General features: G+C 36.5%; 2 protein-coding genes across 5 annotated transcripts; one reads left to right on the forward strand and one right to left on the reverse strand.

Annotated features, from left to right (window-relative positions):
- Window positions 1-1100: 1100 nt before the first annotated feature.
- Window positions 1101-10108, reverse strand: LOC111795974 (SAC3 family protein A-like). Of its 2 annotated transcripts, none has more exons than XM_023678650.1 (14): window positions 9736-10108; window positions 9552-9640; window positions 7846-8709; window positions 6841-7263; window positions 6242-6343; window positions 5733-5818; window positions 4858-5038; window positions 4084-4566; window positions 3821-3961; window positions 3634-3693; window positions 3255-3385; window positions 2604-2737; window positions 2272-2501; window positions 1101-1554 (listed from the first exon to the last, which is right to left on the reverse strand). In XM_023678650.1, the coding sequence occupies exons 2-14, from the start codon at window positions 9606-9608 to the stop codon at window positions 1453-1455; spliced, it is 2994 nt and encodes a 997-aa protein (XP_023534418.1). In that variant the 5' UTR covers window positions 9609-9640; window positions 9736-10108; the 3' UTR covers window positions 1101-1452. The 2 variants fall into 2 exon arrangements, with proteins under 2 accessions (XP_023534418.1, XP_023534409.1); XM_023678641.1 differs by having other exon boundaries at window positions 5733-5830.
- A 242-nt stretch (window positions 10109-10350) lies between these two features.
- On the forward strand, window positions 10351-13218 carry LOC111801893 (serine/arginine-rich splicing factor RS2Z32-like). Of its 3 annotated transcripts, none has more exons than XM_023686115.1 (7): window positions 10351-10424; window positions 10685-10796; window positions 11328-11367; window positions 11532-11627; window positions 11994-12196; window positions 12277-12357; window positions 12503-13218. In XM_023686115.1, the coding sequence occupies exons 2-7, from the start codon at window positions 10690-10692 to the stop codon at window positions 12993-12995; spliced, it is 1020 nt and encodes a 339-aa protein (XP_023541883.1). In that variant the 5' UTR covers window positions 10351-10424; window positions 10685-10689; the 3' UTR covers window positions 12996-13218. The 3 variants fall into 3 exon arrangements, with proteins under 3 accessions (XP_023541883.1, XP_023541892.1, XP_023541900.1); XM_023686124.1 differs by having other exon boundaries at window positions 10374-10450; XM_023686132.1 differs by lacking the exon at window positions 10351-10424 and having other exon boundaries at window positions 11117-11367.
- Window positions 13219-13706: the final 488 nt, after the last annotated feature.

Here is a 13706-nt window from a genome sequence, read left to right on the forward strand (position 1 = left end):
TCCTTGTTTTTTTTATCTCGATTCTTTTTCAATTGTAGGTTCGTAAGAGTTTTGAATCCGTGGTGAAACGCTCTGATCAATTGAATTTTATCGGTTGAATTGCGATTAAGAGCGAGTTTTACATAAGTTTCTTTTCAAGTGTTTTGACTTTTTATAGAAGTGCTTTTATGATACTGTCAAACATGTTTGAAAGATCTTGTAGGACATGTTTTTGGCATGATAAATGTGTATTTGGGTGATATCAAAGAACACATTCCATTAAATCTTTGGAGACGTTTGTTTTTATGGCGTTTCGATTAGAATTACTGTTTCCGAACTCTCTTCAAATCATCATTTTGCTTTGACCGCTCTTGATGGGGCAGCTGTTTGATTTTGATTGAATTTTAATTAAAATTTGTTTACATGTAACGGTTATTTTTTGTAATTAAATGATATGGCCTATTATAATGTAAGATTGTTTCGATCACATCTATTAGGAAAGTGTTACCAGCAGAGTGCTTCTAAATGGATCTAGATATAACACAAGTCAATAAGGATATTGTCGAAGTCAGCATAATCTGATTGCCATTACATTCTCGTAGGGATTGAGTTCTCAAGAGAGATTTTTTCTCCCCTTTATACATGTATTTATTAAAAAATATCGATTTCTACCATAATTTTTATTTTAATATAATTTCTATAATTTCTATAGTATTTTATAATGTAAAACATAATTACTAAGTAAAAAAAAAGAAATGTGTATATATATATATATATATATATATATATATATATAAAGTGACATGGGAATTTGAGCAATATAATTTCCGAGACTCCAACTCCAGATTCATTTAGTTAATAAGATAAAATCTAACGAGAATTTTTTATCCGGCGAATTAAATCAACATTCCTATATGAACCATTTGAAGTCACAATAGTAAGATCCTATCCAGTATCAATTTTAATTTTGATTAAACAAACATCCCTATATGAACCATTAAAGTCCCAGTAGTAGGATCCTACCCGGTATCAATTTTAATTTTGGAAAAAAAAAAAAAAAAGGCAACGGAAGTCAACTTTCCAAGGAGAAAAAATTAAAGCAATATTGAAATCACACAAGATTGTCATACATACAAAAACACAAATTACTTTTATTTCTATCCATCTTTGCTAATATCAATAAATAATAATGAACAGTCATGATGATTGCTGAACAGAATGCTATTCTCTGCTACATGGTTTTTTTTAGCTCCTCTCCCATTTAAGGCATGTATTTGATCATTTCACTCAAATCTTAATGCTGTACCTGTTCATCTTCTACATTGTTACAGATCTGAGAAGGGAACGATGTAACCTTCCTCCGAAAGTTCGGTTGGTATGAAGCGTCCTTTGTTTTGTACATCAGCAGCTAATTGAGGCCAGTAAATCTCTGACAAGCTAGGAATAATAGGGATGCAACTACTTTCTCTTCCTTTATGAGGGTGTTCGGGTAAAAAAGTCATTCACAGCAAGATTTGCATCTCCATGAGCCACTGCGTCTTCGGGCTCTGGCATATAGAGAGTTGTGGATGAAGCCTGCACATAAAAATCAAGTCATCACATTCAAACACGAAACGGAATTGTTCTTTTATATGACCCCCTTCTATAGTAGTTGAGAACACGGGTAAGGATTTAGTTCTCCAACCACCAAAAAAAGGTATTTAAATTATGAACTACAAACTTAGTCAAGAAAGGGCATCTGCAAACGAACCAATAACAAAGAGCCAATAATATTATCCATTTAATTTTTCTTTTTAATATCTGTGATTGTCTCGACTAAATTATATGCATCTTCATCAATTTCAAGGGACAACTACTTGACGCTGCTATATTCGGTTGTCAAGAAAACACAAAAGATATTAAATTTTATGTAGGTGACCATCATAAATTGAACACATTCCCTCTAAGTCATCATTGTTCTCATGGCCCTTGTAAGCTACTAGGTCAATTGTTTCAGGATAAAAATGCTTTCTATCGTGCATAGTTTTTTTTATTCTTGGTTGTGGAGAGGATTTGGCAGGGGAGGAATAGGGATTTTTTTAAAATGGGGTGGTTCAACCCTCCATGCTTTCCATCAGGGTTTTCGAGAATATTTTCTAGGCCTATGACTGAGCCGCTTTTTGTATTCGTAATTAGGTTTTTGTTTGGATCCTCTAAGGTGGTGGCCTTTTCCCGTTATTGGGCTCTCGGTCTTTCATTGTATAAAAACAAACAATAAACTCCAAGCAATCATAAAAGTGAGATTGAACTTACTTTTGTATCAAGTTGCATCTCTCCATTGCTATCTTTTATGAGGCAAGCTCCATGCCCTTTCAACCATTCCGTGCATTCTTCCAATACATCGACTTCCCTGTCCCTAACTTCATTTCCTGATGAAGTAGAAAAGCCCAAGACCTGAGCAATGTAAGGAACAGGTAGAGAAGGGCGATATGACCGAGACATGCAATTAACAGCCTTGTAACGCATTTCTTCTGCATAAAGATCTGCAAAAAGGAAAAGGAGAAACTATCAGCTCGACCTTTAAAACAATTGGCATTGAACAGAAAAATATTTCTGAATTAAGTAACTTTCATATATGGACTCACCCATCAGACATGCATTTAAGTTGGGAGCTGCTTTGTGCAATCTGAAGAATTTGACGTAGTTGCCAGAGGTGACAGCAGCACGAACTGCAAGAGCGTGATTCACAGATACATCTTTTTTTGCTTGATCTGACAACCTTCACTCAGGACAACGAGATTCAACCAAATAAACTTCGTTCTTAAAAGTTTGAAGGAAGTGGTATATAACTAAGATTCTATACGGGAAAATCCACAAAAGCATAACTTTACATATACAAAAAACAGTTAATACTAATTTTCAATACTGCAGCTAGCACATTTTGGTATAAATTTTGTAAAAAGACAACACAGGATATGTATATGCTCTCAATCACTCAAGGGATTTCCAATCCCCAAAGGTTCTTAATAAGTATCACGACCTTGGATTTACCTAAATTAACAAGAAATTATTGGAGGGAATTGAAGAAAGACCAACGTAACTAGTGAGGGAGAAATTAAATACTGTGTTTCGACCATACAGCCTTGGTTAGAAGGGGTAGCCACATTGAAATTTCCATGTTCACGTAGTATTATCATAGTTCAAATTTTAGAAATCAAGGGACTAATCTTTCATAATGCTATGCACGTCAATTAACGCAAAAATGATGAAAAAACGGGAATAGATTCACAACTCACCTTGACATCAATGATAAAAGATCTTTTTTGTTGTTAGAGTGCAAGATCGCACAGAGTAAGTTATAAGCAGCAAATTCCATGTGACATCCCTCAATTCCCTCGGCATATAGAGTCTTCAGCTGTGACTGGCACTGAAAGCACAGAAAACACAGACTAGAATCATCCTAGATAATTTCTTTTTGGATTCATAAACTATAAAAGGTTTCCAAAATCATTTAAGTAATAAACTAAAATAAAGTCTTCGATTTTAAATAGTAGACTGATTTTTTTTGGAAAAAAAAAAAGAAAAAAGAAAAAAAAAAGGTGCCTGTGTATTCAAATTGGAACTCCAGCAATTTGAATGCGCAGGCATCTTCTTTTAGAATATTTCCACACAAACCTGATTATACTCGGGCAGGTCCCCAAATTCCAAGGCTAATCGAGCATGAGTCTCATATACCTAAGAGGTTTCACCAAAAATGGTTCACAAAAGAAGGGAGTGTAAATAAGCATGGAATTGCGTATGACCATATTACAACGATAAAACCATATCTTTTATAACCAGATAACAGAGATGACAAATATACCTTGGCTGTTAGTTGATTGCGAATTCTCTGTACAGTTAGATCCTGACGAATGGATTTCAATTGGTCACATTTATATAGATAATTCTTTTGAGACATTTGAACCATGTTAAGAGCTTTTTCCAGAACTTCTTCTGGTCTTACCTGTAAAGTAAAGATACAAAAAGAACATAATAAGTTCAAAGAAACAAATACCAGCTACTATTTTAATTCATTCTCAACAATGATTGTTCTGTGAAAAAAATTAACTAGATATTAATAATTACACTGTTAGGGTCAGGAGCAGATGTAAGACGAAGATAACATTTCTCAATTTCCTGGCAAGTCCCTTTAATGGTAAGAGCATCCCAGTCAATGTCTTCAACAGCTCTTCTGCCACCGTTTTCTAAATTTTTTCCAACCAAGGCACTAGCTCTTCGAGTAAACAAGTTTTCAATTCCAGCACTTTTAGGTTTGAAGTGATTATTTTCTCCACGACGGCCATGCCCTTTTTCAAAACGCTTCGACCGGTTTTCCCGTTTCTTTTTTTCTTCAGGCAAATTTGCAAGCGCCATGGCCCCAGAGTAGTATGCTGTCAAGCTTTGCTCCTTATCACTATCACTGTATGCCCCATCATTATCAGGTGCACTCCCATCATGAACACGCTGCTTCTTTGCTGGTCCTTGGGAAATCTTGCTCACAGTCCTCTGATCCCAGAGAGGAAATCTTGAATTGCCCACATACTTACTCTCTGAATTCCCAGATAAAGTCTGCACGCAATTTCTCAAATCAAGAAGATTGCACAACTATTTAAGATGGATGCACGATTAACAACTGAGCATTTATAATTTTATATTACTTATAGACCTTCCATATTTGGAAAATAGGGCAACAAAAAGACAACAGGACCTCATCCAGAGTAGGTATTAAAGTAACAATAAAATAACACTTATCAAGATTGAGTATACCAGTTATACCACGTCATACACGTAAGTAAAGAGAAACCATGTACAGAAGGGTAGGGTGATAGCAATAGTGAAGTAAGGAATGAACAAAACTACCTTTTTGTCCCTTTCGCTAACATTGGCCCAGCCATCATACTTAGCAGCAGTACCATTACTATAAGGAGGAGTTGCGTCAGCTGGTTTTTCCACTGGTAAAGGCTCCCACCTACTCTTGGATCTTCTACTTGGGCTTCTTTTGGTCTTTGACAATAAAGACGGATTTGAACCCTGTAAATTGCTGCAGAAAATAAAAACCTCAGATTCTGTTCCCATATTGCAGGATAATGAATTGATACATAGAAACTCAAATATTTTCCGAAATAACGAAGAGAAAAATTATTCCTAATTTCTTCATTGAAACTTCAATTATTACTTTAACCTCCATATCATCATCAATGAATATTAAATTTGTACTTAAAATAACTTTATTCAAAACCACTTAACCCAAACTATCTAATGCCCTAGCAAACAAAAATATATGGGTTAAAAAATAATGTTCTATTCACTGAGTGGAAGAATGGAAAAACTTACATACACGTTATTAAAAAAAGGGGATATTTTTGGCTTAAAAGCTTCCAGTTGAGAGAGAGAAAGATTAGCCCATGGTCCTTTAACTTCGTATTTATTTGGGTTACAAGAAATATAGAAGAGCCACTCCATTAGATGAAGAAGGATAAAAGGAAGAATGATAAGCAATCAACCCAAGATTTTTCATGCGAAGTGAAATCAATATCATTTCACGATATGATGGAATATTGTATAAAAAATTAAAATGTTCAATAATTTTCATATAACAAATGTTCCATGGGGAGTGTAGAAGGGGAGAGCCAAGAATTCAGTACGTAAAAACTTTAGATAAGACTGAATATGTCAACTTGTATAGGTAACAACTTAAGCTTAGAGAGAGAGAGAGAGAGAGAGAGAGATAGTACTCTGTATTAACTGCATCTGCACTTGGCAATGGAAATAGAGGCTCCATATCCCAGTCTTTTGTATAAAGCGTGCCATCAACAGTAGCCTTCGTGATCATCTGAAATGAAAAGAAAAAAGATAATCAGCAAAAGATCAAAATCTCTCTTAACAAGCACAAAAGAGCAAAAGCCAATATGCACCAATATTTAATGTCAAAGGAACCCTACAAAGAAAAATTAGTGAACGGTGTATTTTAAACTTTCAATAATAAATAGTTTACAAGGAAACCACCTAAAAATGAAACCTTGAGATGAAATAATTTTTTTCAAAATTAATGCACAAAGGTTAAAAAAAATAAAAAATAAAAGATTGGGGCGGAATTGGACAACATGATTGAAAAAACTAACAAAAATAACAATAAAAGACTAAGATAATGAAACCCTTGATTAAAATTGAAGCCCGAAGATAATATTTCACAGATGAGAGAGTTATACGGCTTTTCACTATAACTTTAATCATAACACAGTACCTCCTTTAGAACTGATTGACAAGATGTCATCAGCTTCTCGTCTTTACATCGAGCCAAAGCCCTCTCTACATAACCACGCAATGATTTAGGGAACATTCCAGGCTGCAAGTAAAAAATATATAAATACATATCTTACAATATATAGAAACCAAAATATTTGACATATCTATTAGACCTTTAAGGTTCAACAATTAAATAAAAAAGTCATATACCCCTCACAAATTTGAGAAGGAACGTCAATCACAATGCTCTCAAGTCTCGGCGACTTCTCACTTTTCTTTTCTTTTTTAATCATATTCATAAGCACGGGAGAAATCCATAGTTAAAACTCAAGTAGAAAGCATTAGGCTTTCATAATTTAACTCTTATATATACCACATTCAACAACAGACACATGAAAAAAAACACTGAACGGTCATTCTTGCCTTTCTGTGGATATGGATATCAATCCTTCAGACTACTTGAAAAAAAAAAACATGAGGTTCTATTGAGTTTTGGACTAAGATATTGAAGTTTCAGTAAATTGTTATAGCCAGTTACCATAAATACAGAAATAGAGCATTTATTTTCAGAAAGAAATTAATCAATGAGAACAGAACCTTCACGGACTCTGTAGTATCATTAGACAATTCTTTTTCATTTGGCTTCAGCATCGAAACACTGATGTAAGAAGGTTGTAGAGCAGCATCAACTGTGGAGCTATCCTTTCTCGCGTTTAGTATGCTCAAATTGGAAGCAATCCTAGGATTTGTTGGAATCTGCAGCTTGGTCTTTCTAGCTTCCAAAGATGGAATAGATTGTGAGGGTAACTGATAGCTCTGGGGAGACAAATGTGCTTGATAATGCAAATTGGGCCCCTGGGGACCTGGAGGCTTCTGTTGATCCTGAAAGCTATCATAAGAAGTTTTTAAATCTAGAGGCTTTTCAAAGTGAGGTTGACTAGCATTAGTAAGGTGCACTTGAGAATTTGGAGCCCCATGCTTCCAGTAACCATCATGATTACCACTATTTACAGCACCATGCTGGAAAAAAGGGCAAAAGAATAACGGTTCAACTGATCAAATAACCTTTGCAAATTTAATAAATAACCATAATGTTTAAGCATTGTCTGCACTAAATTGAAATAACTTAAAGGATGCCAAAAAAGTAATCAACATCAATGCAAATCCATATATCCACCAAGTGCAGAATGTCAAACTTGCAGAAAACATAAAACAACAAAAAGCCAACACGATCAGAGAAATAAGATGGAGCCATGGGCCACGGCAGCTGTAACTCTTTATCAAAACATCAATAGTCAATGTTTAAATACAAGGATATACAGGAAACAGTGTGCATCAAGGTCCAAAGTACTAAAGAGAGATGAAAATTAAAAAAGGGGGGCAGAAAAGGAATACAGATAATCATGGTTAAACTGACAGAATCACCCAAATGGCCATCATATCACAGCTCCACAGAGGCATGAAATATAGATTAAAAAAAAAGAAAAGATAAAGACTTTGTAGCACTTATATCACAAATACATTAAGCAAAATTAAACAATGTTCATGCCCTTAGACAAGAAGAAATTTCAATCATGTACATGGTCAAAATGAAATTCAAACCTGAGCAGAAACCAGTTCAGTTGAACCAGATTCTGGCCTCCATGAGGGAGTATATGAAGGTGTAGGTTGGCTGTGAGGTGCAGGATAGCTAGTTGAACCATGAACCAGATACCCTACATTAGCAGTACCCGGAGTGGACAGTTTTTCAGTCCCAGGGGCACAGCTAACTTCTGTTTGACTGTAGTAATCAGCCCATTGCTTGTAGTGCTGTTGATACTGTAGAGAATTTGCATTTGTAGAACTGGAACTGTAAGCTCCACTTGAATCAGGTGTATACTGAGCATATTGATTAGGAACATAGTTTCCATAACTGCCACCACTCCATGAGGTTGTCTGATTGCTGAAGCTGCTAGTTTGATAGCCTCCAGCTGTCTGATTATCACCAGGATTGTAGTAAGTGGTTGAATAACTTGTAGACCCAGCATAAAACTCTGTATTCTGAAATGAGGAAAGGGGCTGATAAGGAGCACCTGTGTTTTGATAGGCTCCTACAGGCTGTGAATAAGAATGGTTTGGTTGCTGTTGATAGTTGTTGTAGTAACCTTGATAACCAGCATTTGCACAACCATAAGGATCGGCAGAATTGGAATATGGTGCATAGGCATTGCAATCTTGCGTTGAATTTGATGTCACAAAACTTGATGAACTACAAGCAACAGAAGACACATTTAGACCATCTTGCACATTTCTTGCAGGTGGGAGCGCTGGTTGATTATATTGAAAAGTGGAATTTGGGAGCGGCCCATTTTCATTTGAACTGCCATCCACCTTGTGTGTAGCCCATGATATGGCCTCTGGAGCTGATGTCAAAGGAAGATATGTTGATGTCGATGCTGATTGATTAATGTCACCAAATTGTTGGTTCTGTAAAAAACATGTTGGGAAGTATATTAGGTCAGCATTGCTGTCATACATGAAAATCCACTGAACTTAAATACATAGAAAATCTAAATGACCACGGTAGCACCAAAACGTTAATTTCATGTCTCTGATTACAGCGGCCAGCAATAAAATAAACACAACATGCATGAAAATCACAATAATCAAGGAAGAGAGTACAAAACTAAAATAACATAAGTCATCTATGAGCATAAGCTAAAATAAGAACTTGTTTCGAATTTTTATACACACCACAGAAGTAGAATCTTAACCAATCAAAGACCCCTATATTTTTCTCTGGCCCTTAAGTTTTCCTGTGATTGTACATATGCCTAGCGTGCCAAGAAAATAATTAAATCCACGCAGTATGGTTAATGTGCTGTACTAATACAATCGAGTCTGGCAAAACACAATCCAAAGTCACTCACCAAAACCATGCCAAAAAAATGAAAGAAGAAACAAAAGACTTAGTCGTCTTTATCGTTCTTGTCATAAAAAGCATTTAAAAACAATCTGAGATATTTCTTCGCAACAGAGCAAACATTCAAGTACTTGGGTTCAAGTTCAACAGATCTCAAGGCAAAATAACATGAGTCAGAGCTAGAGAAATAGAACAAGGGGACACGCTTCCATCACTATGGTGGCCATATTAACGACTTTTTTATTTGTAAAGTACCAAAAAAGAAAGCGGTTCCAACTTAGTGAATGAACCAAACACATATTGCTTCAAGTTTCACATCCGGCTTAACTTCGAAGTAAGCCACAAGTTCAACACAAGACACGCGAGGTATAAATTTATACACTACGTAGTGATATTGATATATTACCTCGAGCGAACTGGGTAGCACTGGAGCTACGGTTTCAGTATTGCCGCCTTGATTCATTGTCAAATTTGCACCCCGGAATGCAGCAATGGCTTAAAAACAACGATTAAGGTTTTTAACTTCGTCAAACCAATTCTCTCTACACAACAATGCAAAACCCTAACGGACTCTTAAAAATCATACCAACCTAATGTCCCCGACCTATCTCGAAGTGTCGCAACAATGAATAATCGACCAATAAACACACTACCGTTCTCGCAGCGGATTCAGTCGACCAGAAATCGATTGAAGAACCCCGGGAAGAAAATTTCGAGGAGATCAGAACGAAAACAGAAAAACAAACTAAAAATGCATAAAAACAAAAGAAAAATATGGTGTAATTCAAAGCAATCACAAAGTACAAAAATGTCGAAGAATTCCAAATGCAATCAGTTCTAAACACACACAAAACAAAGATGGATTCGAACTGATATTTTATCGGAGAAGGAAAGGAATTCAGTATATGGTCCGAAACCGAGGGAAAATCTTGGAAGCGGAGGAAAATTAATTTAGTTTGGTGTTCGTTTCCTTTTCCGCCAAAAATCAATTTATACTTATTTTTTTTTTTTTCAATTAACTTCAAATTAATAATTTTAATAATTCAAAATCAAAGCTTTTATTTAAAAACATTAATTTACATACCAGATCATTTTCCCGGCCCAGCCCATCAACAAGGCCCATTTAAATAACGAAGCCCATCACAGTCTTCTCGACAAATTTGGGCCTACAGCTGTTTTTGGGCAACGGAAATCCCTATAAAATGGCCTGGAGCTGCTTACGGTAATCATTTTAGCGAACGACGTGAAAGCTAGGGTTCCTCATACTTGATATTTCCTGGTGCGCCTCCCGTTCTAATTGTCTAGGTTTTCTCTTCCCGATTCCTCTTAGTTAATGTTCATGTCATACTCGTATTGAAATGTTTTGACAAATAAGGTTCTCTAGGTATCTAATTTGCTCAAGCAATATTTGTTTTTTGTTGTGTCCTCTTCAAATCCTGGGAAGTAGATTCTTATCCGTTTGTTTGTTTGTGATGCCTGCGCAAGTTATTGGTTATGGGATGCTGTTGCTGATTGTGGTATTGTGATTGTCAATTGTAGATAAAATGCCTCGTTATGACGATCGATACGGTGGTACGCGACTATACGTTGGACGCCTTTCTTCACGGACTAGGTCGCGTGATCTGGATGACCTGTTCAGTCGTTATGGAAGGTATGTGGGATTTTTGCGGGATGAACTGTTCATCCATTTATTGTTCGAATTTGTGTGATAACGTTAATTTGAAAAATTCAAAATCGTTACTCGTTTTTAGTTGTGTCCTATTTTAATTCTATTGTCAGGGTTATGCTTTTGCTAACACCCTTTTCAGAGTAAATTATTAATTGATGCTTCTCTCTAGACCTCTTGAGGTATTTCCCAAGTCCTTCTTTGGGTGCTCGATTGTTAATGTGCATTTTGATATATGCATGAAGTGTGGAATTGTTGATGAGTCTGTGTGGTTTAAAACTTTAACTTGAGTGATCTTGTTGAAGGTTTTTTGGCTTATGCCAAACCTGGAGGTCTATGGTGAGAGGGTTCCCTTGGTGGATTTGGCGAGTCTTTCTATTATGTTATTGCCTGTTTTTATGGAAATGCCAAGAATCTCAGAATGGTGTTTAGTTCATCTATGAGGGGCGAGGTGTCAACCCTTTGATACTTGTATCAAATGATGGCCTTACCTGTTTCTGGAAACCATTTGCGCAGAGTACGCGATGTGGATATGAAGCGAGACTATGCATTTGTTGTATGTATTTCCCTCCCTCTCTTTTATGCAGATTTTACTCAGGCTAAAAAATGGAAGAAGAATATGCTATTTGCTAGCAGTCATTTTTTACTTGGCTGGTGCATGTTAATTTTTGCAAGTGTGATCTTTTTTCTTGGTCTATCTGCTTAAACATATTATAACAGGAGTTTAGTGACCCCCGAGATGCTGACGATGCAAGATATAGTTTAAATGGGAGGGATGTTCATGGAAGTCGAATCATTGTGGAAATAGCTAAAGGGGTATGTATCATGACATTTCTTTACCATCCTTTCATTAATTATATAATATAACTTGTTTCAGACAGTTGCCTCTGCACTTTTCAGGCTAGTTGTCAATATTTTCCTAGTAGTTTACTGTAAATGTTTCCCGTCCTTGGGGGATTCTGCTATTTTTTCTGTGCTTCTTAAATATGTTTTTGATACTTAGAAATAGCCTCTATCACCTTTCATTTACAATTCTGATCGTTTTATAGTCACATTTGTTCATCATAACAAGGCTGTGTAACTTTACAAGCCTGCATGTGTAAGTGTGTACTCTATACATCATGTATATCCGTTTTGTGAACCATTCTTTGAATGTGATGAAAATTTCCAATTTTTAAATAGGTACCCCGTGGTCCTGGTGGATCTCGAGAATCTCGTGAATATCTTGGACGAGGCCCTCCTGGAACTGGGCGTTGTTTTAATTGTGGGATTGATGGCCACTGGGCAAGAGATTGCAAGGCTGGGGACTGGAAGAATAAGTGTTATCGATGTGGGGAACGGGGTCACATAGAGAAGAATTGCCAGAACAGTCCTAAGAAGTTGAAGTATGTTATCCTTTCTATTATTACACTTTTTCTTCACTTAATTTATTTGGCTGATCATTGAATAAAACTGTATGACATAGGCGTGGAAGTTACTCACGTTCACCAAGCCCTCGCCGTGGTAGAAGTCGAAGTCGTAGTTACAGCAGAGGTCGTAGCTACAGGTTCGATACAATTTTAGCCACTTATCATTTATTTGGTTGAAGCTTCTATCTAGATTTACATTGACCTACGTGTTTCCATGAGTTTGTTGCTTAATTATTGAACTTTGAACTTCATGAATTTAACTTGCTGAGCATGTCTCCACAGTCGATCTAGATCACCTGTAAAAAGGGATCGAAGTCTTGAACGGTCAGAAAAAAGATCGAGGAGCCCAAGAGGAGGCAGGCTAAGCCCTAAGAGACACAGTTTGTCACCCCCTCCTTCAAAAGCTCTGAAGCGTAGCCCCACTCCTGATGTGAGGAGTCCAGAAGAAGCAAGACGTAGCCCGTCTCCTGGGAACCGAGACAGTCCTAGAGGAAGAAGCAGGAGCAGGAGCAGAAGCAGAAGCAGGAGCAGGAGCCCAAGGGGAAGGAGCAGAAGCCGAAGCCCGAGAGGAAGGAGCAGAAGCCGAAGCCCGAGAGGAAGGAGCAGAAGCCCAATGGATGAAGCTGAGGACTTCAACGGTGGTGGAAGCAGGAATTACAGGAAGGAAGAGAACGGGTACAGTCGCAGCCCCAGTCCGTTGCCCAGAGAAGAAAGGAGTCCTGTAAACGATGAAGATGCCAATGGTTCTCCGAGGGGCGGTAGCGAGTCTGCATAATAGAGAGACAGTTTCTTAATTATGCTTCTGCGTTGGAATATTTTATAAGCGACTAGTGCCTCACAGAGACTTCTAAAATAGAACTTGTATTGTGTTTTGAATCCAGCCTCCAAATGTTCATCAGCACAGTATTTTGCCTATTTATTTTCCAGCTTTTAATTTTGATAAATTATATGTAATAATCTATTTCGTATAATCTTTGCCTATTTCCTTGACCTTCCTATTTTTGCTCGGTTTTCATAATTTAGTATTTTAGTTTCATCTGTCAAATAATATTGTTTATTACATATATCTGTGTTAAATGATTGATGACTCACGCTCTTTCCTTGACTCAGTTTATGGGCGTGTTGGGATTATTTTTCGATTACAACGCCAATCACACGTGGCGGAAACCCAGTTGGCCAAAACTCGGGCTGAGTGCTGTAATTACTGACACATTGTAAACATGGCTGGCAGTTTCTTTATATCTTTTTATTTTTTTCTTTTACGAATATAATTTATATTTTTCTTGTTAAGGTAAATTGCATGGGACGGATTTCATGGGAATAAGAGATCGTCGCCATGGGACTTCTTGGTAAATGTGGCATGAGTTAATTCAAATTTCACGAAGCATTTTTTAAGAATAATTTAATTATAAATTATTATAAAGTTTTAATAATAAAATATCAATTATAAAGTTCTATGGTATAAATTTAACAATCAAATTTCTAA

The sequence above is a fragment of the Cucurbita pepo genome, chromosome LG01 (assembly GCF_002806865.2).
Source record: "Cucurbita pepo subsp. pepo cultivar mu-cu-16 chromosome LG01, ASM280686v2, whole genome shotgun sequence".
In the NCBI taxonomy this organism is placed as follows: Eukaryota; Viridiplantae; Streptophyta; class Magnoliopsida; order Cucurbitales; family Cucurbitaceae; genus Cucurbita; species Cucurbita pepo.

What these genes read in the sequence shown, in the direction of transcription:
- LOC111795974 (XM_023678641.1), bottom strand. Translation starts at nt 9,608, where the DNA reads ATGAATCAAGGCGGCAATACTGAAACCGTAGCTCCAGTGCTACCCAGT. An exon ending in GCAATCAACTAACAGCCAAG is followed by an intron (nt 3,694 to 3,820) that starts GTATATTTGTCA and finishes GAAACCTCTTAG; the next exon opens with GTATATGAGACTCATGCTCG. An exon ending in AGATGCAACTTGATACAAAA is followed by an intron (nt 1,555 to 2,271) that starts GTAAGTTCAATC and finishes TTTTATGTGCAG; the next exon opens with GCTTCATCCACAACTCTCTA.
- LOC111801893 (XM_023686115.1), top strand. Translation starts at nt 10,690, where the DNA reads ATGCCTCGTTATGACGATCGATACGGTGGTACGCGACTATACGTTGGA. An exon ending in CTGTTCAGTCGTTATGGAAG is followed by an intron (nt 10,797 to 11,327) that starts GTATGTGGGATT and finishes CCATTTGCGCAG; the next exon opens with AGTACGCGATGTGGATATGA. An exon ending in AGCAGAGGTCGTAGCTACAG is followed by an intron (nt 12,358 to 12,502) that starts GTTCGATACAAT and finishes ATGTCTCCACAG; the next exon opens with TCGATCTAGATCACCTGTAA.